This window comes from Bos javanicus, chromosome 7 (genome assembly GCF_032452875.1).
Source record: "Bos javanicus breed banteng chromosome 7, ARS-OSU_banteng_1.0, whole genome shotgun sequence".
NCBI lineage: Eukaryota > Metazoa > Chordata > Mammalia > Artiodactyla > Bovidae > Bos > Bos javanicus.
The window spans coordinates 9,410,004-9,437,175 of record NC_083874.1 but is presented as its reverse complement, the minus strand read 5'-3'; the positions used below and the strand labels follow the sequence as shown (position 1 = coordinate 9,437,175).

The window sequence follows — 27,172 nt, the reverse complement described above, 5'->3', positions numbered from 1 at the left end:
GAGGAATTAGGCAATAAATGAACAAAAAGCATCCAGTTCAATATAGAAATAGCAATGTAAGCTGTATTAGTAGATGACATTATCACATACATAGAAAATACTAAAGAATCCACTAAAAAAAAACATAACTAATACTTGAATAAAGTTGTAGGGTAAAAAATGACCATATAACATAAGCTGTATTTCTATACAGTAATGCCAAACTATCAGAGAAAAAAATAATAAGAAGAAGAAAAAGAAAAACAATTTTATTTATAATAGTATCCAAAAGTATAAAATATTTATAAATAAATTTTACCAAGGAAGTGAAAGACATCTATGCTACAAACTGTAAGATGCTGCTGAGAAATTAAAGAAGATCAATAAATGAAGAAGTATAAAGTGTCCATGGTTTGTGAAACTTTATATTATTAAAATGCTCATACTACCCAAAGCATTCTACAGACTCAGTGCAGCCCGTATCAAAATTTTAAATGCATTATTCATAATAAAGCTCGGTAAGCTGAGCTACTTAATTTGTACAGAGGAGTTGAATTCAGATAAATGGAAATTCTAGGAAATAAATAGAAGGAGCAAGTTCTGCATCCATAGTCAGATCAAACAGTATCAATTTCTGGCTCTCTTTGTTTGAGCCCTATAACCACAGGCACTTCTTCAGCTCCAGGACAATTGGCCCTTATCTAACTGCCACTCCAGTGATTCTTTTTAGAGCCCTCTTTATGTCTTTGTTCCTCAGACTGTAGATGAAGGGGTTTAGCATGGGTGTGACCACTGTGTATATCACATAGATAACTGTACTTGAGTGTGAGCTGTGGGAAGCAGCAGAGCTAAGATATACTCCTAAGGCTGTACAATAAAATAAGGAGACAACTGAGAGGTGAGGTGCATAGGTGGAAAATGCTTTATATTTCCCCCAAGGTGATGACATTCCTCGTATGGAGGAAATTACCTTAGAATAAGAGTAAAGAGTTTCACTGAGGGAACCACCACACATCACAGCTGCAAAATACATCACCATGTCATTAAGGAATGTGTCATAACAGGCAAGGTGGACCACCTGATTAATTTGTCAGAAAAAGTGGGGATTTCCAAGTCTGTACATAAGGATAGCCACAACACCATTAGGCTTTGAGTCAAAGAATTCAAGACACTGATTATCCAGGACATCAACACCATCAATCCACAGAGCCAGGGCTTCATGTTGACTGTGTAGTTCAGGGGGTGACAGATGGCCACAAAGTGGTCATAGGCCATCACGGTCAGGAGAAACATGTCCAATACTGCAAAGAGTGTGAAAAAATTCATCTGGGTGATGCAGCCTTCATAGGTTATACCTTGGCTCTGTATCTAGGTGGTCCACAGCATCTTTGGGATGGTGGTGGAGGTGAAGCAGATGTCTACGGAGGAGGTTGGAGAGGAAGAAGTACTTGGGAGTGTGGAGGTGGGGATCTGAGCTGACTGCCAGGATGATGAGCAGGTTTCCAAATACAGTGATCAGGTGCATGGAAAGGAAAGGTCCAAAAATGAGGGGCTGCAGTTCTGGTTCCTTTGATAATCCCAGAAGAAGAAATTCAGAAATTCGAGTATCATTTCCTGGTTCAATGTTGTGGAGTTGACTGTCAAGAAACAACAAATGATATGACTAATTATCTCAAATTTTGCATCACAAATACTGTTGAAATTCTACTATTTATGTTTTGCATTCAAAATCTTATATCCATAATTTTGGTATGGAAGTTTCCCCTTCAAGTGATTTACTATGCCATCCCTAACTAACAATTCCCATCCCATATTCAGACTAACCATTTACATTTTTAATGAATAATTTTGTCAAGCATTCCTAAGTACAAGCTGAGAATTGACCGACTTCTGAACAAAGAGTATACAGTGCTGAGACACAATAGTCCCTATAATTCAGTGATGGAGAAAGAATACAAGCAAAAATAATTCATGATTTTTTTTTTTTTTAAATGAGATGAAGTCAGGTGCTGTGAGGAAAAATAAATCAGATATAAAGAAGAGCATTTACTTTTACATGGTGTTGAGATTTCAGGGGCAGCAGCCGAGAGTGCCAGGCTGCGACAGCCGAGGAATGGCCAAGAGGAGCTACCCCACCTCCGAGGTAGGGGCGGCGGCCAGGAGGTCCAACCCCACATACAAGGAGCCGTGGCTGCACGGGCGCAGGAGGGCCTAGAGGAGCTATCCCATGTTGAAGGTCAGGATGGGTGGCTGTGAGGAGATACCCCTCGTCCAAGGTAAGGAGCAGCAGCTGCACTTTGCTGGAGCAGCTGTGAAGAGATACCCCACGGCCAAGGTAAGAGAAACCCAAGTAAGATGGTAGGCGTTGCAAGAGGGCATCAGAGGACAGACACACTGAAACCATACTCACAGAAAACTAGTCAATCTAATCACACTAGGACCACAGACTTGTCTAACTCAATGAAACTAAGCCATGCCCATGGGGCAACCCAAGATGGGCGGGTCATGGTGGAGAGATCTGACAGAATGTGGTCCACTGGAGAAGGGAATGGCAAACCACTTCAATATTCTTGCCTTGAGAACCCCATTAACAGTATGAAAAGGTAAAATGATAGGATACTGAAAGAGGAACTCCCCAGGTCAGTAAGTGCCCAATAAGCTACTGGAGATCAGTGGAGAAATAACTCCAGGAAGAATGAAGGGATGGAGCCAATTCAAAAAAATACCCAGCTGTGGATGTGACTGGTGATAGAAGCAAGGTCCGATGCTGTAAAGAGCAATATTGCATAGGAACCTGGAATGTCAGGTCCATGAATCAAGGCAAATTGGAAGTGGTCAAAGAAGAGATGGCAAGAAAGAATGTTGACATTCTAGGAATCAGCTATCTGAAATGGACTGGAATGGGTGAATTTAACTCAGATGACCATTATATCTACTACTCTGGGCAGGAATCCCTCAGAAGAAATGGAGTAGCCATCATGGTCAACAAAAGAGTCTGAAATGCAGTACTTGGATGCAATCTCAAAAACGACAGAATGATCTCTGTTCATGTCCAAGGCAAACCAACCATTCAATATCACAGTAATTCAAGTCTATGCCCCAACCAGTAATGCTGAAGAAGCTGAAGTTGAATGGTTCTATGAAGACCTACAAGACCTTTTAGAACTAACACCTCAAAAAAGATGTCCTTTTCATTATAGGGGTCTGGAATGCAAAAGTAGGAAGTCAAGAAACACTTGGGGTACCAGGCAAATTTGGCCTTGGAATACAGAATGAAGCAGGGCAAAGACTAATAGAGTTTTGCCAAGAAAATGCACTGGTCATAACACACACCCTCTTCCAACAACACAAGAGAAGACTCTATATATGGACATCACCAGATGATCAACACCGAAATCAGATTGATTATATTGTTTGTAGCCAAAGATGGAGAAGCTCTATATAGTCAGAAAAAAAAAAAAAAAGACTGGGAGATGACTGTGGCTCAAATCATGAATTCCTTATTGCCAAATTCAGACTTAAATTGAATAAAGTAGGGAAAACCACTAGACCATTCAGGTATGACCTAAATAAAATCCCTTTTGATTATACAGTGGAAGTGAGAAGTAGATTTAAGGGCCTAGATTTGATAGACAGAGTGCCTGAAGAACTATGGAATGAGGTTCATGACATTGTACAGGAGACAGGGATCAAGACCATCCCCATGGAAAAGAAATGCACAAAAGTAAAATGGCTGTCTGGGGAGGCCTTACAAATAGCTGTGAAAAGAAGAGAAGTGAAAAGCAAAGGAGAAAAGGAAAGATATAAGCATCTGAATGCAGAGTTCCAAAGAATAGCAAGAAGACATAAGAAAGCCTTCTTCAGTGACCAATGCAAAGAAATAGAAGAAAACAACAGAATGGGAAAGACTAGAGATCTCTTCAAGAAAATTAGAGATAGCAAGGGAACATTTCATGCAAAGATGGGCTTGATAAAGGACAGAAATGGTATGGACCTAACAGAAGCAGAAGATATTAAGAAGAGATGACAAGGATACACAGAAGAACTGTATAAAAAAGATCTTCACGACCCTGATAATCACGATGGTGTGATCACTGACCTAGAGCCAGACATCCTGGAATGTGAAGTCAAGTGGGCCTTAGAAAGCATCACTACAAACAAAGCTAGTGGAGGTGATGGAATTCCAGTGGAGCTATTCCAAATCCTGAAAGATGATGCTGTAAAAGTGCTGCACTCAATATGCCAGCAAATTTGGAAAACTCAGCAGTGGCCACAGGACTGGAAAAGGTCAGTTTTCATTCCAATCCCAAAGAAAGGCAATGCCAAAGAATGCTCAAACTACTGCACAATTGCACTCATCTCACACGCTAGGAAAGTAATGCTCAAAATTCTCCAAGCCAGGCTTCAGCAATATGTGAACCATGAACTTCCAGATGTTCAAGCTGGTTTTAGAAAAGGCAGAGGAACCAGAGATCAAATTGCTAACATCCACTGGATTATGGAAAAAGCAAGAGAGTTCCAGAAAAAACATCTATTTCTGTTTTATTGACTATGCCAAAGCCTTTGACTGTGTGGATCACAATAAACTGTGGGAAATTCTGAAAGAGATGGGAATACCGGACCACCTGATCTGCCTTTTGAGAAACCTGTATGCAGGTCAGGAAGCAACAGTTAGAACTGGACATGGAACAACAGACTGGTTCCAAATAGGAAAAGGAGTACATCAAGGCTGTATATTGTCACCCTGCTTATTTAACTTCTATGCAGACTACATCAAGAGAAATGCTTGGCTGGAAGAAGAACAAGCTGGAATCAAGATTGCTGGGAGAATTATCAATAACCTCAGATATGCAGATGAACTAGCCTTATGGCAGAAAGTGAAGAGGAACTCAAAAGCCTCTTGATGAAAGTGAAAGTGGAGAGTGAAACAGTTGGCTTGAAGGTCAACATTCAGAAAACAAAGATCATGGCATCCGGTCCCATCACTTCATGGGAAATAGATGGGGAAATAGTGGAAACAGTGGCTGACTTTATTTTTTGGGGCTCCAAAATCAGTTAAGATGTCGACTACAGCCATGAAATTAAAAGACACTTACTCCTTGGAAGGAAAGTTATGAGCAACCTAGATAGCATATTCAAAAGCAGAGACATTACTTTGCCAACAAAGGTCATTCTTGTCAAGGCTATGGTTTTTCCTGTGGTCATGTATGGATGTGAGAGTTGGACTGTGAAGAAGGCTGAGCGCCGAAGAATTGATGCTTTTGAACTGTTGTGCTGGAGAAGACTCTTGAGAGTCCCTTGGACTGCAAGGAGATCCAACCAGTCCATTCTGAAGGAGATCAGCCCTGGGATGACTTTGGAAGGAATGATGCTAAAGCTGAAACTCCAGTACTTTGGCCACCTCATGCGAAGAGTTGACTCATTGGAAAAGACTCTGATACTGGGAGGGATTGGGGGCAGGAGGAGAAGGGGATGACAGAGGATGAGATGGCTGGATGGCATCACTGACTCGATGGACGTGAGTCTGGGTGAACTCCGGGAGTTGGTGATGGACAGGGAGGCCTGGCGAGCTGCGATTCATGGGGTTGCAAAGAGCCGGACACGACTGAGTGACTGAACTCAACTGAGATAGATTTGCAACTATTTGAACATAGATCTCAGGGAAGAGAGGGCTAGAGATATGATATCTTTTAGGGAACTGTGGGCTGGACAGAGACAATGCCCAGAAGAAAGGTCTTGAAAAGGCACTTGTTTCAGAATACTTAGGCTCAAAATGAAGCAGTTGCACATGCAGGGGAATGTAGAAGAAGGCAAGTGTTGAGAGATGGTGTCCGAGCTTGGAGTGAAGGGCTTGGCTCCTTGTTACAGCTGAAACTTCAAGTCCCGAGGAATGCCTACTCACATGTTGTATTATTGTTCAGTCATTAAGTCATGTCTGACTCTTTGCAATTCCATAGACTGCAGCATGCCAGGCTTCCCTGTCCTTCACTGTCTCTTGGAGTTTGCTGACACTCATGTCCATTGAGTTGGTGATGCTATCTAACCATCTCATCCTCTGCTGCCACCTTCTCCTTTTGCCTTCAACATTTCTCAGCATCAGGGTCTTTCTTAATACATGTTGTATACTTTCACTTTATCTATTTTGTTTCTAAGAAATCCTATGAATAAAAATGAGTCCCTTCCTTATTTTTAATGTTGATTAATATTCTGGCACCTGTGTTATAAGAGTCCCATACTGGAAGCTCTGTGCTCAGGTACTCTTCCCTGTCTTGAGAACTGCTCATTCCCCACAACACACACACACACACACACACACACACAGAGGCCTCCAAGGGCAATGCTACTACCAGCTATTCTTACCCTCAGCCACAGTAATTAGGAACAGTGATACAAGACAGGCTCTCAATATGAGATTATCTTTCCCCTAAAACTGTAGAAACAATACCTAAATTTCTGTTGTTAAGTCACCCATGGACATTTAAATATGGGGCTCCATTTTAATATGACCATTTTGTGTGCAGCATTTAAAAAACAATAAAAACTCATGTGAAAAAAAGTAAAACAGAAAAAAAATATGTGAGGGAAAAGGATCAAATAAGCTCAGGTGGTCCCTATAGTTTATGATAAAGTTTCCTTGATTCTGGCACATTTAATCACCAGTTACAACCCCATGATGCCCAGAATAGTAAAACAACATCCCTTGGAGAGTAAGGAGATCAAACCAGTCAATGTTAAGGAAAATCAACCCTGAATACTCATTTGAAGGACTGATGCTGAAGCTGAAACTCCAGTATTTTGGTCATCTGGTGTGAACAGCTGACTCACTGGAAAAGTCCCTGATGCTGGGAAAGATTGAGGGCAGAGGAAAAGAGGGTATCAGAAGATGAAATTTCTGGATGCCATCACCGATGCAATGGACAAGAACTGGGGCAAACTTTGGGAGATGGTGAGGGACAGAGAGGCCTGGCATGACAGTACATGGGTCTCAAAGAGTTGGATTTGACTAGATGACTGAATGACAACAACAAGAATAAAATAAACCAAATTAAAACTGGGAAGAAAATCTAAATAGACATTTCTCCAAAGAAGACATGTAGATAGCCAAACATCACATGAAAGATGCTCAACATCACTAATTATATAGAAATGAAAATCAGAACTATAATGAGGTATCACCTCACTCCAGTCAGAATCAGTTCAGTTCAGTTCAGTCATTCAGTCATGTCTGACTCTTTGCAACCCCATGAATCGCAGCACGCCAGGCCTCCCTGTCCATCACCAACTCCCGGAGTTCACCCAGACTCACGTCCATTGAGTCCGTGATGCCATCCAGCCATCTCATCCTCTGGTGTCCCCTTCTCCTCCTGCCCCCAATCCCTCCAAGCATCAGAGTCTTTTCCAATGAGTCAACTCTTCGCATGAGGTGGCCAAAGTACTGGAGTTTCAGCTTTAGCATCATTCTTTCCAAAGAACACCCAGGACTGATCTCCTTCAGAATGGACTGGTTGGATCTCCTTGCAGTCCAAGGGACTCTCAAGAGTCTTCTCCAACACCACATTTCAAAAGCATCAATTCTTCAGCGCTCAGCTTTCTTCACAATCAGAATGGCCATCATCAAAAAGCCCCAAAATAATACATATTGGATAGAGTATAGAAAAAGGAATCCCTCTACAGTGTTAGTGGGGATGTAAATTGGTTCAGTCACTGTGGAGAACAGTATGCAGGTAAAAACAACAATAAGAACAACAAAAACATAACAACAACAACTAAATTAGAGCTAACATATAACCCCACAACTCCACTCCTGGGGATATGTATGGAGAAAACTATAATCAGAAAAGATACACGGATTTTAATGTTCATTGCAGCGCTATTTACAAAAACCAAGACGTGGAAGCAACCTAGATATACATCGATAGTTGAATAGATAAAGATGTGGACCATATATACAATGCACTATTACTCAGCCATAAATAATACCATTTGCAGCAATATGGATGAACCTGGAGATTATCATTACAAAGGAAGTAAATCAGGTAGAGAAGGAAACATATCATATGATATTATTCATACATGTAATCTTATAAAAAATACAAATGAATGTATTTACAAAACAGATATAGAATCAAAGATACAGAAAACAATCTTATGATTACCAAACTGGAAAGAGGAAAGGGTAAATTAGATGGTTGGGATTAACATATACACACTACTGTATATAAAATAGATAACAAAAAAAACCTACACTATAGCACAGAATCACACTCAATATTTTGTAATAACCTATTAGGAAAGAATCTGAAAAAGAATGTGTGTGTGTGTATATACATATGTGTGTGTGTGTGTGTGTGTGTAAAATTGAACGACTGTGCTGTACACCTGCAACTACATGATATTGTAAATCAACTATACTTCAATAAAAAAGAATAAAGTAGAATTGAATAAATAAAACACAAAATATCAGAGTGCATCATACATGCATGCATGCTAAGTCGCTTCAGTCATGTCTGACTCTTTGTGACTCTATGGACTGTAGCCTGCCAGGCTCCTCTATCCATGAGGTTTTTCAAGCAAGAATACTGGAGTGGGTTGCCATTTCCTTCTCCAGGGGATCTTCTCAACCCAGGGATTGAACCCATGTCTCCTGTATTGGCAGGCAGATTCTTTTCCACTGAACCACGTGGGAAGCCCACATGCAATCTTTGATTGAATTCAAAAGAATGGGTTCCACAAGATGGCTGCAAATGATTGATATTTTAAAAATAGATCTAATCAGTAAAGGCAAAAGGTAACAGTAATAAAGGATATGTGATGTAAGATGGCAATGCATCTAAAAGGTGGTTTATTACATCTATGGATGTAGAACAACTTTTTATGCTTGAAAACCCATGGAAGGGAGGGCAAAATATAGATAGATTTTACTGCTCAAAATTCATCAAGTTTCACACAACCCAACACACACATTGTATACACAAATAAGATTTAAATGTCAAATAGCACACTTGTTTTAAAAATTGAAGGAATGGAGGGGAGGAGCCAAGATGGCGGAGGAGTAGGACGGGGAGAACACTTTCTCCCCACAAATTCATCAAAAGAGCATTTAAACGTCGAGTAAATTCCACAAAACAACTTCTGAATGCGGCAGAGGACATCAGGCACCAGAAAAGCAACCCAACTCTTGAAAGGAGGTAGGAAAAATATTAAAAACAAAAAAAAAAGAGACAAAGAGGAGGACGGAGTTCCGTCCGGGAAGGGAATCTTAAAAAGAGAAGTTTCAAACATCAGGAAACCTTCTCACTGCCAAATCTGTGCCGAGCTTTGGAAGCACAGAGGGCAACATAACAGGGAGAAAAAATAAATAAACAATTTAAAACTCGCAGATTGCGAGCCCTACGGTAACTCCCCAGCAGAGAAGCAGCGCAGACGCCTGCATCCGCCATTAGCGAATCGGGCTGCAGGAGGCGCGGCGTGGGCTGCATCGCTGAGTAAGAATCTGGCCTGAATACCCTGAGCGCTATCTGAGCGAAATAATTTGGGCTGCAAACCAGACTGTGGGATACCTACCACGAAAAGCCAGCCTAACCTAAGACCGCCAGGCCCCGCACGGAACAAAGGACTGAACAGAGATAGCCGGCTGCAGATCTTCCCCTCCGGTGACAGGCAGCCAGAGCCGGAAGGGGCATCGCAGCCCCAGAGAGACATTATCTATAAAATTGTAAGCAGGCTTCTTGCTAACTAAACTTCTTGGGGTCTGACGGTCAACATCTGCCTGAGAAGGTGCGCCGGTTTACATCAGATAACCGAGTGGCGGGAGGCGATAAGTCGCAGCATTGGCGCCGTCTGGGAAGAGCAAATTGGCGCTCGGACCTGGAAGAGCACAAACGCAGGCCCAACTGAGTCTGCGCCTCTGAGGACTACCCGAGTGCCTGAACCTGAGCGGCTTGGACCTGGGAGGTGCATGCAGCCCAGGGCCAGCCTCGGATTGTTCCGGCGGAACAACCTAGAGTCCGAGCAGTGTGGACAGGGAGGCTACACGCGCCGTGAGCGGGGCAGACCCAGGGTGGCTGAGGCACTGCGAGCCCACGCCAGTGTTATTTGTTTGCACCTCCTCCTCCTCCCCACAGCGACTGAACAAGTAAGCCTAAAAAAAAAAAAAAAAAGTGTCCTCCACCGTGCCCTTGAGTCAGGGCGGAAACCAGATACTGAAGAGACTAGCAAACAGAAGAAGATATAACAGAGGAAACGCCTTGGAAGCTACAGGCAATAGATCAAAACCCTGTGGTTACTACGGACTACATAGGAAGGGCCTATAGATCTTGAGAAATATAAATCTGACCAAGGAACTAGCCAAAATGAACTGAACCCACAACACCCACAAAAAAGAAACAAAAAGTCCTAGATATATTTTATTATTTTTACGATCATTCTTTCTTTTTTTTTTCTTTTTTTTTAATTAAAAAAAAAAATTAAGTCCTCTATTGTTCCTTTAATTTTCACTTTATAACCTATTACTTTGCAAAAAAAAAAAAAGACCCTATTTTTTTCTTCTTCAGCAAACTTCATATATATATATTTTATAATTTTTTGACCTTGTTGGTTTTTTTTGTTGTTGTTGGTTTTTGTTTTTTCCTTCTTTTCTTTAACATTGTATTTTGAAATTCAAACTCTATCTAGATTTTTAATTTTCGCTTTTGGTATATGTTATCAATTTTGTACCTATAGTTTTTTTTATATAATTTCTGTGATTTTTTTTTTCTTCTTCTTCTGTTTCTTTCTCTTCTTTTATATAACATTGTATATCTGAAATTCAAACTTTACTCTAGATTTTCAATTTATGCTTTTGGTATTTGATATCAATTTGTACCTGTATTTTCTTTATAATTTTTGTGACATTGTTCGTATTTGTTTGTTTGTTTTCTCTTTATTTTTCTTCTTCTTTTTTTTTTTTTTTAACATTGTGTTTTGAAATTCAAACTCTACTCTAGATTTTAATTTTGCTTTCTGTATTAGTTATCAATTTTGTACCTGTACTTTCTTTATAATTTTCGCGACCTTGTTTGTTTTGTTTGTTCATTTTTTTCTCTTCTTTCCTTCTTCTTTTCTTTAACATCGTATTTTGAAATTCAAACTATACTCTAGATTTTAATTTTCGCTCTCTGTATTAGTTATCAATTTTGTACCTGTACTTTCTTTATAATTTTCGCGACCTTGTTTGTTTTTGTTTGTTCGTTCTTTCTCTCTTTCTTTTCCTTCTTCTTTTCTTTAACATCGTATTTTGAAATTCAAACTATACTCTAGATTTTAATTTTCGCTTTCTGTATTAGTTATCAATTTTGTACCTGTACTTTCTTTATAATTTCGCGACCTTGTTTGTTTTTGTTTGTTCATTCTTTCTCTCTTTCTTTCCTTCTTCTTTCTTTAACATCGTATTTTGAAATTCAAACTCTACTCTAGATTTTAATTTTGCTTTTGTGTATTTGTTACCAATTTTGTACCTTTAAGGACCCAATCTTCAGGACCCATTTTCACTAGGAGTGAGATTACTGGCTTGACTGCTCTCTCTCCTTGGGACCTCCTTTTTCTCCACCAGGTCGCCTGTGTCTCTCCTAACCCTCTCTACTCTACCCAACTCTGTGAATTTCTGTGTGTTCCAGACGGTGGAGAACACTTAGGAACTGATTACTGGCTGGATCTGTCTCCTCCTTTCCTCCCTTTATCCTTCTGGCCACCTCTGTTACCTTCCTCCTTCTTCTCTTCTCTGTATAACCCGTGAACATCTCTGAGGGTCCAGTTGTGGAGTGCATAAGGAAGTGACTACTGGCTAGCCCTCTCTCCACAATTGATTCACCTCATCTCATTTGGGTCACTCTAACTCCTCCTCCTCTTCTCTTCTCCATAACCCTGTGAACTCTCTGAGTGACCTCACTGTAGAGAAACTTATCATCTTTAATGTAGATGTTTTATCAATGGTGCTGTATAGAAGGAGAAGTTTTGAAACTACTGTAAAATAAGACCGATAATCGGAAGCAGAGACTTAAGTCCAAACCCTGACTCAGGAACTCCTGACTCAAGGAACATTCATTGACAGGAGCTCATCAATGCCTCCATACCAACACTGAACCAAGCACCACACAAGGGCCAATAAGTTCCAGGGCAAGACATACCAAGCAAATTCTCCAGCAACAAAGGAACACAGTCCTGAGCTTCAAGATACAGGCTGCCCAAAGTCACCCCAAAACTATAGACATCTCATAACTCATTACTGGACATTTCATTGCACTCAGAGAGAAGAAATACAGCTCCACCCACCAGAACACCGACACAGCTTCCTAACCAGAAACCTTGACAAGCCACCTGTACAAACCCACACAGTGAGAAACGCCATAATAAAGAGAACTCCACAAACTGCCAGAATACAGAAAGGACACCCCAAACTCAGCAATTTAAACAAGATGAAGAGACAGAGGAATACTCAGCAGATAAAGGAACAGGATAAATGCCCACCAAACCAAACAAAAGAGGAAGAGATAGGAATCTACCTGATAAAGAATTCGAATAATGATAGTGAAATTGATCCAAAATCTTGAAACTAAAATGGAATCACAGATAAATAGCCTGAGACAAGGATTGAGAAGATGCAAGAAAGGTTTAACAAGGACCTAGAAGAAATAAAAAGAGTCAATATATAATGAATAATGCAATAAGTGAAATTAAACACTCTGGAGGCAACAATAGTAGAATAACAGAGGCAGAAGACAGGATTAGTGAATTAGAAGATAGAATGGTAGAAATAAATGAATCAGAGAGGATAAAGAAAACGAATTAAAAGAAATGAGGACAATCTCAGAGACCTCCAGGACAATATTAAACGCTACAACATTCGAATCATAGGGTTCAGAAGAAGAAGACAAAGAAAGACCATGAGAAAATACTTGAGGAGATAATAGTGGAAAACTTCCTAAAATGGGAAGGAAATAATCACCAAGTCCAAGAAACCCAGAGAGTACCAAACAGGATAAACCCAAGGAGAAACACCCCAAGACACATATTAATCAAATTAACAAGATCAAACACAAAGAACAAATATTAAAAGCAGCAAGGGAAAAACAACAAATAACACACAAGGAATTCCATAAGGATAACAGCTGATCTTTCAATAGAAACTCTTCAAGCCAGGAGGGAATGGCAAGACATACTTAAAATGATGAAAGAAAATAACCTACAGCCCAGATTATTGTACCCAGCAAGGATCTCATTCAAGTATGAAGGAGAAATCAAAGCTTTTCAGACAAGCAAAAGCTGAGAGAATTCTGCACCACCAAACCAGCTCTCAACAAATACTAAAGGATATTCTAGACAGGAAACACAAAATGGTGTATAAACTGAACCCAAAACAATAAAGTAAATGGCAACGGGAACATACTTATCAGTAATTACCTTAAATGTAAATGGGTTGAATGCCCCAACCAAAAGACAAAGACTGGCTGAATGGATACAAAACAAGACCCCTACATATGTTGTCTACAAGAGACCCACCTCAAAACAGGGACACATACAGACTGAAAGTGAAGGCTGGAAAAGATTTTCCATGCAAATAGACCAAAAGAAAGCAGGAGTAGCAATACTCATATCAGATAAAATAGACTTTAAACAAAGGCGGTGAAAAGAGACAAAGAAGGTCACTACATAATGATCAAAGGATCAATCCAAGAAGAAGATATAACAATTATAAACATATATGCACCCAACACGGAGCACCACAGTACGTAAGACAAATACTAACAAGTATGAAAGGAGAAATTAACAATAACACAATAATAGTGGGAGACTTTAATACCCCACTTACACCTATGGATAGATCAACTAAACAGAAAATTAACAAGGAACACAAACTTTAAACGATACAATAGACCAGTTAGACCTAATTGATATCTATAGGTCATTTCATCCCAAAACAATGAATTTCACCTTTTCTCAAGCGCACATGGAACCTTCTCCAAGATAGATCACATCCTGGGCCATAAAGCTAGCCTTGGTAAATTCAAAAAAATAGAAATCATTCCAAGCATTTTTTCTGACCACAATGCAGTAAGATTAGATCTCAATTACAGGAGAAAACTATTAAAAATTCAACATATGGAGCTGAACAACACGCTGCTGAATAACCAACAAATCACAGAAGAAATCAAAAAGAAATCAAAATTTGCATAGAAACGAATGAAAATGAAAACACAACAACCCAAAACCTGTGGGACACGGTAAAGCAGTCCTAAGGGAAAGTTCATAGCAATACAGGCACACCTCAAGAAACAGAAAAAGTCAAATAAATAACCTAACTCTACACTAAAGCAACTAGAAAAGGAAGAAATGAAGAACCCCAGGGTTAGTAGAAGGAAAGAAATCTTAAAATTAGAGCAGAAATAAATGCAAAAGAAACAAAGAGACCATAGCAAAATCAACAAAACCAAAAGCTGGTTCTTTGAAAGGATAAATAAAATTGACAAACCATTAGCCAGACTCATCAAGAAACAAAGGAGAAAATCAAATCAACAAATTAGAAAAAAAATGGAGAGATCACAACAGACAACACAGAAATACAAAGGATCATAAGAGACTACTATCAACAATTATATGCCAATAAAATGGACAACGTGGAAGAAATGGACAAATTCTTAGAAAAGTACAACTTTCCAAAACTGACCAGGAAGAAATAGAAAATCTTAACAGACCCATCACAAGCATGAAATTGAAACTGTAATCAAAAATCTTCCAGCAAACAAAAGCCCGGTCAGACGGCTTCACAGCTGAATTCTACCAAAATTTAGAAGAGCTAACACCTATCCTGCTCAAACTCTTCCAGAAATTGCAGAGGAAGGTAAACTTCCAAACTCATTCTATGAGGCCACCATCACCCTAATACCAAAACCTGACAAAGATCACAAAAAAGAAAACTACAGGCCAATATCACTGATGAACATAGATGCAAAAATCCTTAACAAAATTTAGCAATCAGAATCCAACAACACATTAAAAAGATCATACACCATGATCAAGTGGGCTTTATCCCAGGGATGCAAGGATTCTTCAATATCCGCAAATCAATCAATGTAATACACCACATTAACAAATTGAAAATAAAAACCATATGATTATCTCAATAGATGCAGAAAAGCCTTTGACAAAATTCAACATCCATTTATGATAAAAACTCTCCAGAAAGCAGGAATAGAAGGAACATACCTCAACATAATAAAAGCTATATATGACAAACCCACTGCAAACATTATCCTCAATGGTGAAAAATTGAAAGCATTTCCTCTAAAGTCAGGAACAAGACAAGGGTGCCCACTTTCACCATTACTATTCAACATAGTTTTGGAAGTTTTGGCCACAGCAATCAGAGCAGAAAAAGAAATAAAGGAATCCAAATTGGAAAAGAAGAAGTAAAACTCTCACTATTTGCAGATGACATGATCCTCTACATAGAAAACCCTAAAGAGTCCACCAGAAAATTACTAGAAATAATCAATGACTACAGTAAAGTTGCAGGATATAAAATCAACACACAGAAATCCCTGCATTCCTATACACTAATAATGAGAAAACAGAAAGAAATTAAGGAAACAATTCCATTCACCATTGCAACGGAAAGAATAAAATACTTAGGAATATATCTACCTAAAGAAACTAAAGACCTATATATGAAAACTATAAAACACTGGTGAAAGAAATCAAAGAGGACACTAATAGATGGAGAAATATACCATGTTCATGGATTGGAAGAATCAATATAGTGAAAATGAGTATACTACCCAAAGCAATTTATAGATTCAACGCAATCCCTATCAAGCTACCAACAGTATTCTTCACAGAGCTAGAACAAATAATTTCACAATTTGTATGGAAATACAAAAAACCTGAATAGCCAAAGCGATCTTGAGAAAGAAGAATGGAACTGGAGGAATCAACTTACCTGACTTCAGGCTCTACTACAAAGCCACAGTTATCAAGACAGTATGGTACTGGCACAAAGACAGAAATATTGATCAATGGAATAAAATAGAAAGCCCAGAGATAAATCCACGCACATATGGACACCTTATCTTCGACAAAGGAGGCAAGAATATACAATGGATTAAAGACAATCTCTTTAACAAGTGGTGCTGGGAAATCTGGTCAACCACTTGTAAAAGAATGAAACTGGACCACTTTCTAACACCATACACAAAAATAAACTCAAAATGGATTAAAGATCTAAACGTAAGACCAGAAACTATAAAACTCCTAGAGGAGAACATAGGCAAACACTTCCGACATACATCACAGCAGGATCCTCTATGACCCACCTCCCAGAATATTGGAAATAAAAGCAAAAATAAACAAATGGGACCTAATTAACCTTAAAAGCTTCTGCACATCAAAGGAAACTATTAGCAAGGTGAAAAGACAGCCTTCAGAATGGGAGAAAATAATAGCAAATGAAGCAACCGACAAACAACTAATCTCAAAATATACAAGCAACTCCTACAGCTCAACTCAGAAAATAAACGACCCAATCAAAAATGGGCAAAGAACTAAATAGACATTTCTCCAAAAGACATACAGAGGGCTAACAAACACATGAAACGATGCTCAACATCACTCATTATCAGAGAAATGCAAATCAAAACCACTATGAGGTACCATTTCACACCAGTCAGAATGGCTGCGATCCAAAAGTCTACAAATAATAAATGCTGGAGAGGGTGTGGAGAAAAGGGAACCCTCTTACACTGTTGGTGGGAATGCAAACTAGTACAGCCACTATGGAGAACAGTGTGGAGATTCCTTAAAAAACTGGAAATAGAACTGCCTTATGATCCAGCAACCCCACTGCTGGGCATACACTGAGAAACCAGAAGGGAAAGAGACACGTGTACCCCAATGTTCATCGCAGCACTGTTTATAATAGCCAAGACGTGGAAGCAACCTAGATGTCCATCAGCAGATGAATGGATAAGAAAGCTGTGGTACATATACACAATGGAGTATTACTCAGCCATTAAAAAGAATACATTTGAATCAGTTCTAATGAGGTGGATGAAACTGGAGCCTATTATACAGAGTGAAGGAAGCCAGAAGGAAAAACATAAATACAGTATACTAACGCATATATATGGAATTTAGAAAGATGGTAACAATAACCCGGTGTACGAGACAGCAAAAGAGACACTGATGTATAGAACAGTCTTATGGACTCTGTGGGAGAGGGAGAGGTGGGAAGATGGGAGAATGGCAATGAAACATGTAAAATATCATGTAGGAAACGAGTTGCCAGTCCAGGTTCGATGCATGATGCTGGATGCCTGGGGCTGGTGCACTGGGACGGCCCAGAGGGATGGTATGGGGAGGAGGAGGAGGAGGGTTCGGGATGGGGAACACATGTATACCTGTCGGATTCATTTTGATATTTGGCAAAACTAATACAATTATGTAAAGTTTAAAAATAAAATAAAATTGGAAGAATAAAAAAAAAAAAAAAAAAAAAAATAAAAATTGAAGGAATGAAATTAAAAAAAAGGAATAAAGGAGACTAGGGGTTGATAATCCTGAGTAGTGGAAGTAGTTGCAGTTTACAGCAGTTTTGGGTGAAATGGAGTCACAGAAATGGTGCCTGACACACCTGCGTGGGGGAAGGGAAGAATGGAGAGAGGGTGAGATGTATGAAAGAGTAACATGGAAACTTACACTACCATATGTAAAATAGATGGCCAGTGGGAACTTGCTATATGGCTCAGGAAACTCAAACAGGGGCTCTGTATCAACCTAGAGGGGTGAGATGGGGAGGGAGATGGAGAGAGTTTCAAAAGACAGGGGATATATGTATACCTATAGCTGATTCATTTTGAGGCTTGACAGAAAACAGCAAAATTCTGTAAAGCAATTATCCTCAATAAAAATAAAAAAAGGTTAATTTAAAAAAGAGAGAGAGAGAGAAGTAGCACGTATCTCTATTTCCAGCAAGAAGACTTGTCAAGGTATTTAAAATACATCTCACTCTTCCATTTTTCCTTATGTTGGAGCACAATTCCTGGCTTTTTATCTCAGAGATAGAAATTAAATAAGTTATGAAGGAAATTATATGGAAAAAAATAAAGCAGAAAAAGTAAAAGCACTCAGATACCAATACATAAAGCAAAGAACATCCATAGACAATTTTCAGTACAGAAAGTAAATGGCTAATAAACCCTCAGATATATCTAGTCTTCAAGGTAATAAAATCATTGCAAAGTAAAACTCTTTATCATCTTCTTGTTTGCATAGTAAATGCAATTTTTCCAAGCGAATACTCAGTGTGAGAGAAGACTCTATGAAATATGAATCTCAATAACTGGACTTGCAATTTCATAGTTACTTCTATTGATCTGGATCTTTCTAATAAAGACAGAACATCATCAAATATACCCTATGTTAAAATTTAAAAAAAAATGAAATGTTCTCACCTAACAGCAAATTCTTCCTTAACTAAGTCTATTTTCCTACACCTATACGTTACAAAATTCTGGAAAATTTCAGAGTTTCTGTTTTTTCTTGAGTCTCATCCAACAGGTTTTCATCCCCAAAACTTAATAAGAAGCATTATTCTTTGTATTGCTGAGTACGGTAGAGACTTATCACTAAATAAATAGGTTAATTTGCCAATCAAGCAAACAAACATGGAGATCTCAAGGCTCTGGGCCAGCTGTTTGGATTTTCCAGTGACCTCAGGTAAATAATATTGGGTTTAATCCTCTCTGGCTTTTTCCTGTAGTTTCTATCAGACCTGGATGGGAAGGCTGAGAAGGTCTCTATGTGGAAGTCCAAATTTCTCCCTGGATGCCTGATGAAGCACTTGGGGCTAAAACTCTGTCTCCAGGCAAGAAAGAAGGAAGGAGTACCTGAGCTTAATTTAGGAATCCAAATGCAAAAACTATGCTCCCTCCAGCTCAAGGTTGAACTTCCTCACTCATTGCAGCAGTGGAGAGATTTAAAGGTCTTTATATTCACTATATCTGCTCATTTTCATTATAACTCCAACCCTGAGCACATTTCCTCATGGGAGCATGTCTGGACAGAATGGAAATTTTCTGTGCTGATTTGCTGTTCCCAAGAGATTAGTTTAGATGTCAGGTCTATCCAATGCTTATTGCCATTCCATGAACTCTTCTGGCTTCCAAGGGTGAAACATGGATCGTTTTTAACAATCTTGAGTCAAAGATTTCTCCAAAGCTGAGCCAGAGAAGCCTGCCTTGATTAGGTCCTTTGAGTCTGAAATATTGACTTGTGGTAGGAACACAGCTCCTGATATCTCCAGAAAATTTTAATTTATTCTTCAATAAAAGAACTGTGTTCCTTTGCTATAAAATAATCATTAAAATAATCCTTGTTTTATAAGGATTTTAAAAACAAAAAAGAATGCTTTTGATACATCAATCAAGAGTTTCATGCTTTTAATATAAATGAAAAGTTGGCATTTGAATTGCATTTACTATGCAAACAGGCAGATGGCAAAGATTTTCCTTTGTAGTGATTTTACTGCCTGGGATACTGGATATATTTTGGGGTTTATTAGTCATTTATTTTCTGTATTGCAAAAAAGCCCTCTATTTATTAAAAAATTGATAATCATAAAAGACACGGTTAGATCATTTTTTGCAAAAGTCCAACCAATGGGTATGGGACAATTATGGGCTTCATTCTAAATTTGCAGATTTGTGGTTCAGAAGTGTTACGTGGTTGTTCCAAAGTTATGAACTGAGTAAGGGATGCACTTAGTTTAGAATACAAAATACTTCTCAGTTCTCTTACACCAGGCCAGTGGTCTCAATCAGAGATGATTTTGTCTCCAGAGGACCCTTGGGGGTATGGGGAGAAATATTTGATTTTCCCACAAGAGGAAGAGTTCCTGGACATAGTGGGTTGAATCCAAGGATGCAGGTCAGCAAACTGCAAAGTACAGGACAGGCCCCATCACAAGGAAGTATCCATCACAATGTCAACTGCGGTGAAGTTGAGAAACACAGTTCTTCACAAGACATTCTCCCAAAATCAGTGTGTATATGAGTCACTAGGGAATCTTATCATTAAATACAGATTCTAATTTGGCAGGTCTAGAGTAGCCCAGAGATTCTGCATCTGTAACAATCTCCCAGATGTTGTTGATGTTGCAGGTCTTGTTGTTTGGAAGAGTCTTAGAGTATTAGGACTGTGGTCCAGTGTTAGAGTCAGATGGAGGTATTTTCCCAGGTGGCGCTAGTGGTAAACAACATGCCTGTACAGCAGTGCAGGAGACACAAGAGACATGGATTTGATCCCTGGACTTGGATTTGATCTCTGGATTTGATCAGGAAGATTCCCTGGAGGAGGGCATGGCAACCCACTCCAGTATTCTTGCCTAAAGAATCCCACAGACAGAGGAGCCTAGTGTGCTACAGTCCAGAGGGTCCCAAAGAGTCAGACGTGATTGAAGCAACACAGCATGCACACGCATGCACATAGATGTTTTAGTTCTTCTCCATCAAGACTCTTCTTTCTCGAATCATGTCGAATGTAAGGTGATCAAATGCTGGACCAATATCAAATGTGGTTGTCAAATGCCATTCTGCTTCTGCCTTAACAAATTTACACACATCTCTTGAGTATTTCCCTCTGGACAGATGGTAAAACTTTTAGGCCTTGTTTCCTCTTATGTTGTTGTTGTTTAGTCACTCAGTCGTGTCTGACTCTTTTGACCCCATGGACTGTGGCCCGTCAGGTTCCTCTATCCATGGGATTTTGTGCCATTTCCTTCTCCAGTTTCCTCTTATATGACAAGGGAAAATCCTCCTAAGGAGTTGGTCGAGGAGTTTTTAATATTTCAGAGCTTATAGAAAATCACCTGGCAGAAAACATTTGCTCACTTCACTGCAGTTATTATGACTGTGGTGTAGGAGAAGACTATTGAGATTCCCTTGGACAGCAAGGTGATCAAAGCTGTCAATCCTAAAAGAAATCGGTCCTGAATATTCACTGGAAGGACTGATGCTGAAGCTGAAACTCCATGCTTTGACCACTTGATTTGAAGAACTGACTCACTGGAAAAGACCCTGATTTTGGGCAAGATTGAAAGTAAGAGGTGAAGGGGACAACAGAGGATGAGATGGTTGGATGGCATCACCAGCTCGATGGACATGAGTTCGAGTAAGCTCCGGGAATTGGTGATGGACAGGGAGGCCTGGCATGCTACACCAGGGAGGCCCCTGGTGTCCATGGGGTCACAAAGAGTCAGACTCAACTGAGCAACTGAACTGAATATGTTCTAATTTTATTGGAACCACTTTATGCCTCCAAACCAACTTTTACCCACTTAATTCCATTCTCATCACTTAATTGTCAAGAATGATCTCTGTATTGCTAAGTCTAAAGGACATTTATCTTTTTAACATATTATAATGTATTTACAAATTAGTTGACCAACACACACGTCCAAATCTTGGCTCTGAGCTATGCTCATTACAATCTCTTATGACTTTCAGGTAAAATTTCTCAGCTTGCAGTCTCTCTGAATCTTTCCTGAAGGAGCCGTGTGTTTCCAGGATCACATGGAGACACAGTCTGATTGGAAGGTCTCTGGAAGTCTGAAATCCTCCCTGCATAGTTGAAGATGAAGTCTGTAGCTATGTTCTCAGAGAAGACTGCAGTAAGGAGTGAAGTGCCAGTTCCTTTACAGACACAGGACTTCAACACAACAAGTATGTCTCCTTCGACTCAAGGATGTAGAAGCTGAGGGACTGCAGGAGATATTTATGGATGCCTAGATCTGGTCATTAGGGATATTTCCCTCTTGTTACTCCAGCCTCAAGCATGTGATTTCCCCCAGTGCACTGGTCTAGACTAAAGTTCCTCTTAATGATTCTCTGTTCCCAAGAGACTAGGTCACAAATCAAGTGAATACTATTAATATCAATCCTTCTCCATGAACTCTAGTACCATCTAGAGGTATAACCTCCTAGTGCCTTATTCTACTATGAGTCCACATTTTCTCAAAAATAAGACTGAGGAACCTGTCTTGATTAGGTCCTTTGGATCTTCAAAGCATTAATTTGTGGTGGTGACAGAGTCCTATATCTGCAGAAAATTGCTGTTACCCTTTTAACAAAGCAAAGAATTGGATTCTTTAATATGAAATTTTGAACACTATACCTTTTGGCTTCATGAAACTTTTGCTTAAACAAGTAGGATTTTTATACTTGTATCACAAATTAAGTAAGTAAAATTAGGGGTTGTCATTTAGTGCCTCATTAAAAAAAAAAAAGTTGATGTTTGGCAAAACCAACACAATATTGTAAAGTAATTAGCCTCTAATTAAAATAAATAAATTTAAATTAAAAGGAAAAAAATCTAAAAAATAACAAAGATAAAAAAATCAAAAAGAGCAGATACATTTAGATCTCTTCTTAAGCCATGTAACCTGTGTTTGCAGATTATAATTAATCTTTATGAAAGTTCATTCTATGATGTTGTATTGTATGTACTCCAGTGAAGAAATTGGACTTGGAGGAATTTAGTGACTTGCCCAAGATATAAATTGAGTGAAGGATGGGAACCTTGACTGGAATTCTGTCAGGATATTCCCAGTTCTCTGTGGGCCACTGGTTTCCAACCAGAGATCATTTTACCCCTGGGGATATTTGGTGATATCTGAAAAAGTGCTGCTAACACCCACAATGTGTGGGATAGAACAGAAAACAAATAATTATTATGTATGTCCCAAGGTTAACAGGGAGAAGATGAGAATACCTATTCTAGTCCAATGCTTCTCCAAACTCACTGTACATAAGAATCCCCTATGATTGTAGTTATAATGCAGATTCTGACTCAGTAGGTCCTGATTGGCCCTGAGATGCTGAATTTCTAACAAACTTCTGGGTGATGATAATACATTCAGGGTTTGGTCTGTGGACCATTCTTTGGGTAGTAAGTCTGTGATCCTTTGTTAGAGTCTAGAGTAGATAGTTTTAAGCCTTTTTCACCCAAAAAAGGCCTTTGTATGTAATTTTCAAAGAATGATATTTACTCATTCCAGAGGCCATGATAAATTTTGGCTTTGTTTCTTTCATATAAGGGCACTTAAGTGACTCTGAATACTATACTTCTGAAAGATACTTTTTAATCATCAGAATAAGAGCCACCAAAGAATGGCCACATCCTAATCCACAGAACCTTAGAATATATTATTTTATATAAGGAGGGGGATTGAGTTGGTAGATAGAGGGAAGTTGTTAACCAGCTGACGTCAATATATTAAGATTGACCATGATTGTCTTTTTAAACAAAATTTTAATTGGAATATAATTACTTTACAGTGTAGTTTCTGTATTGTATTGTTGTATCAAAACTAAATTGTATTAGCTTCTGCCATGCGACAGCTGTAAGTATATATACGTCCCTTCCTCTTGAGTCTCCTTCTTACCCTCTCCCCTATAAGTCTTCATAGAGCACCCAGCTGAGCTCCCTGTGCTCAACAGCAACTTCCCGCTGTTGTTGTTCAGTCAGTGCGTTGTGTCCAACTCTTTGCCACCTCATGGACTGAAGCATGCATGTCAGACTTCCCTGTCCTCCATTATCTCCTGGAGTTTGCTCAAACTCATGTCCATTGAGTCAGTGATGCCATCCAACCATCTCATCCTCTGTCGCTCCCTTCTCTTCCTGCCCTCAATCTTTCCCATCGTTGGGGTCTTTTCCAGGTGTTCCTATATTATGTTACATGTGTGTGGGTTGTGCTAGGTCACTTCAGTAGTGTCCAACACTGTGTGACCCTATGGACTGTAGCCTGCCAGGCTTCTCTGTCCATGGGGTTCTCCAGGCAAGAATACTGGAATGGGTAGCCGTGCATTCCTCCAGGGAATTTCCCCAACCCAGGGATCAGATCTATGACTCTTACATCTCTTGCACTGGCAGTCAGGTTCTTTACCACTAGCACCACATGGGAATCCCGTACTAAACACCTATATGTTAGCAACTATTATGCACTCTTCTTGTATTGATGACTTTAATATTATATAATGTATTTATATTTAGTTTTGGCTTTTTTTTCTTTTATCTTTTTAAATTTCTACTTTTTTCCCCCTTACAAACCCTTGTGTCAAAAGTAGATCGCAGGGAGGGAGCTGCTCAGCTACAAAGGAAACCTCCACCCAGAAGCAGGTTGACTAGGAATGGTTTAGCACCAGGTTCCGCATGAATGTGTGGTGCGTGACAGGCAGGAGCAGCTCCCCATGTCCCAGGACAAAGGATTATCTGCACTAGACCCCAGTCCGTTCGCGGGGCAGGGCATGCCATGCCACGCCCCAAGGGTCGTGCGCCGTGGCCCGTTGGTGGAGATGGCAGGGTACTGGCTATCTAAGGCTCCTGTGGTGCTGCCGAATCCTTCAGCCTGGGCGGGATTCTGACTTCGAGGCATTCAGTCATAATCCCACAGATAGTAGCTTGGCCTCATTGGCTCCTCAGCCAAGCACAAACACCAAGTTTTAGCGTCTGTTTTAAAGTCTATTTTTTTCCCCCTAAGATAATGTTCTCCATATCTCCTATTTCTTTTAATTTCCATATGCATGAAATATCTTTTCCATCCTTTTACTATCATTCTTTGTGGTTCTTTAGCTCTGAAGTGAGTTTCTTATAAACAGCATAGAGAAGATAGAAGAGTCTTGTTTTTTTTTTTTTTTTTTAACTCAATCAGCCACCCTATGTCTTTAATTGAAACATTTAGCTCATTGGCATTTAAAATATTTATGATAATATATGCTTATTGACACTTTGTTATCCATTTTCCAGTATTTGTAGTTCTTTTGAAAATATTTGAGATAATACATATGTCATGGGGCTTCCCTAATGTCTCAGTGGTAAAGAAGCTGCCTGCAATGCAGGAGACGTGGGTTCAATGCCTGGGTTGGGAAGATCCCCTGGTGGAGGGCAGGGCAACCCACTCCAGTATATTCACCTGGAGAATCCATGGTTGTGGTCCATGGGGTCACAAAGAGTGGGACACAGCTGAAGCAACTGAGCATGCATGCATGTGCATATATCATCTGAGATGAAATTATTCATAAGTAATTCATGTAGCACCATGAAATTAACCAGACTTTCAAAGTCTTTCTGCTCTTAGGCTAGGAAAAACTTTTTGAAAATAGGAAAGTGGATAATGGGGATACCTGTCTTTTCATCAGAGAGAGGAAAAAGCTTCAGAAAGTGAGTGCACAATTTATTTAAAGTGTAAAAGTCAAAGAAACAGAAATTCCAGGAAATAAATAGAAAAAGCAAGCTCAACATCCACAGTAAAATCAAAGAATAGGAGTTTTTGTTCCAAAGCTTGAGGTCTTCTTCAAGAATGCTTCTTCAAACCCAGAACAATTTCCCTGTTTATAACTACCATGTGAATGACTCTTTTCAGAGCTCTTTTTATGTCTTTGTTTCTGAGACTGTAGATGAAGGGGTTCAGCATGGGTGTGACCACGGTGTACATCACAGAGGCTGTTGCACTTGAATGAGAGTTGTGGGGAGCAGTAGCAGAGCTAAGGTACACTCCCAGGCCTGAACAATAATATAAGGAGACAACTGAGAGGTGAGATGCACAGATGGAGACTGCTTTATATTTCCCCTGAGGTGATGAGATTCCATGTATGGAGAAAATTATCTTAGAGTAAGAGTAAAGGATACCAGCCAGGGGACCACCACCAAACAGCACTGCTGTAAAATACATAATGGTATCATTAAGAAGCGTATCATCACAGGCAAGTTGGGCAATCTGCTTGATTTCACAGAAAAAGTGAGGGATTTCCAAATCTGTACAGAAAGACAGCCGTAACACAAGTAAGGTTTCTAACAAGGAAAGCAGAGTACTAATGATCCAGGATAGCAGAACTGAAAGTCCACAGAGTCGAGGGTTCATGATGACTGTGTAGTGCAGGGGGTGGCAGATGGCCACATACCTGTCATAGGCCATCATGGTCAGAAGAAAATCATCCAGCACTGCAAAGAGCATGTAAAAATACATCTGACTGATGCAGCCTTCATAGGATATAGCTTTTCTCTGGCTCTGTATATTAATTAACATCTTTAGGATTGTTGTGGTGGTGAAACAGATGTCTACAAAGGACAGGTTGGAGAAGAAGAAGTACATGGGGGTGTGGAAGTAGGAGTCTGAACTGACAGCCAGAATGATGAGCAGGTTTCCAAGCCCAGTGATCAGGTACATTAAGAGGAAAAGCCCAAATATGAGGGGCTGTAGCTCTGGTTTCATTGATAATCCCTGAAGAAGAAATTCTGAATCTTGTGTATCATTTCCTGGTATCATGTTATGGTGTTGATGACTAGGAATGAAAAAAAAAATTGCATGAATCATTTTTACCCAAATGGGCATTATTCATTTGAAAATGCTACAATTACATCTATATCTATCTCTACCTACCTATCTATTCATCCATATTTTCATCTGTATTTTTAATGAATCCTCACATTTAAAGGATGTTTTGTAACATCTCTGACTAGGAATTCTGTTAGAGAGAGAGGCATAATACTGACCTAAGTGGAAAAAACAGATCTAAATTGGTAAGGTAGTCCCAGTTAGATTATGATGTGGAGAAAGCTTTCAGATTTTCTCTCAAGGGATCATGCATTACACAGTTTTAATGAGAAATATTTTTATCTATTTGAGAAATATACGCTGAATACTAGCCATTTTCTAGGTTTAAAATTCTGAGAAAGAAAAGCTAAAAAATAATGATAAAGAATATAAGCACATAAATATCTTATAGCATGCCACATGGTGACAGATTCTATGAATAGTATAAAAAAAGTGTAAAGACAGTGGATGAGGGTGCTTTTTTTTCAAACTGAGAGTTCAGAAAGACCTTAAAAATGAAGAAGATAAAGTTATACTAAATGTTGTTAAGATACATCCATCTAAAATAGAGGAACTGACATATATAAAGCAAGTATTAAGAGACCTAAATGGAGAAATTGGCAGTAGCACAATAATAGAGGAGGACTTTGACACTCCTTTTACATCATTGCATAGCTCATTGAGACAGAAAATCAATAAGAAACAACAGCCTTATGTTTTCATTAGGCCAGATGGACATGACAGATTTGTACAGAACATTCCATCCAAATGCAGCAGAATATACATTCTTCTCAA

The 27,172-nt window shown here is 39.2% G+C and overlaps 1 protein-coding gene and 1 pseudogene across 1 annotated transcript; both read right to left on the bottom strand.

The window, feature by feature from the left end:
* Nucleotides 1-676: 676 nt before the first annotated feature.
* LOC133251834 (olfactory receptor 7A17-like) lies at nt 677-24,439 on the bottom strand (annotated as a pseudogene).
* Nucleotides 24,440-25,357: 918 nt separating this feature from the next.
* Nucleotides 25,358-26,329, bottom strand: LOC133251833 (olfactory receptor 7A17-like). The gene has a single exon (XM_061424610.1). The coding sequence runs from the start codon at nt 26,327-26,329 to the stop codon at nt 25,358-25,360; it is 972 nt and encodes a 323-aa protein (XP_061280594.1).
* Nucleotides 26,330-27,172: the final 843 nt, after the last annotated feature.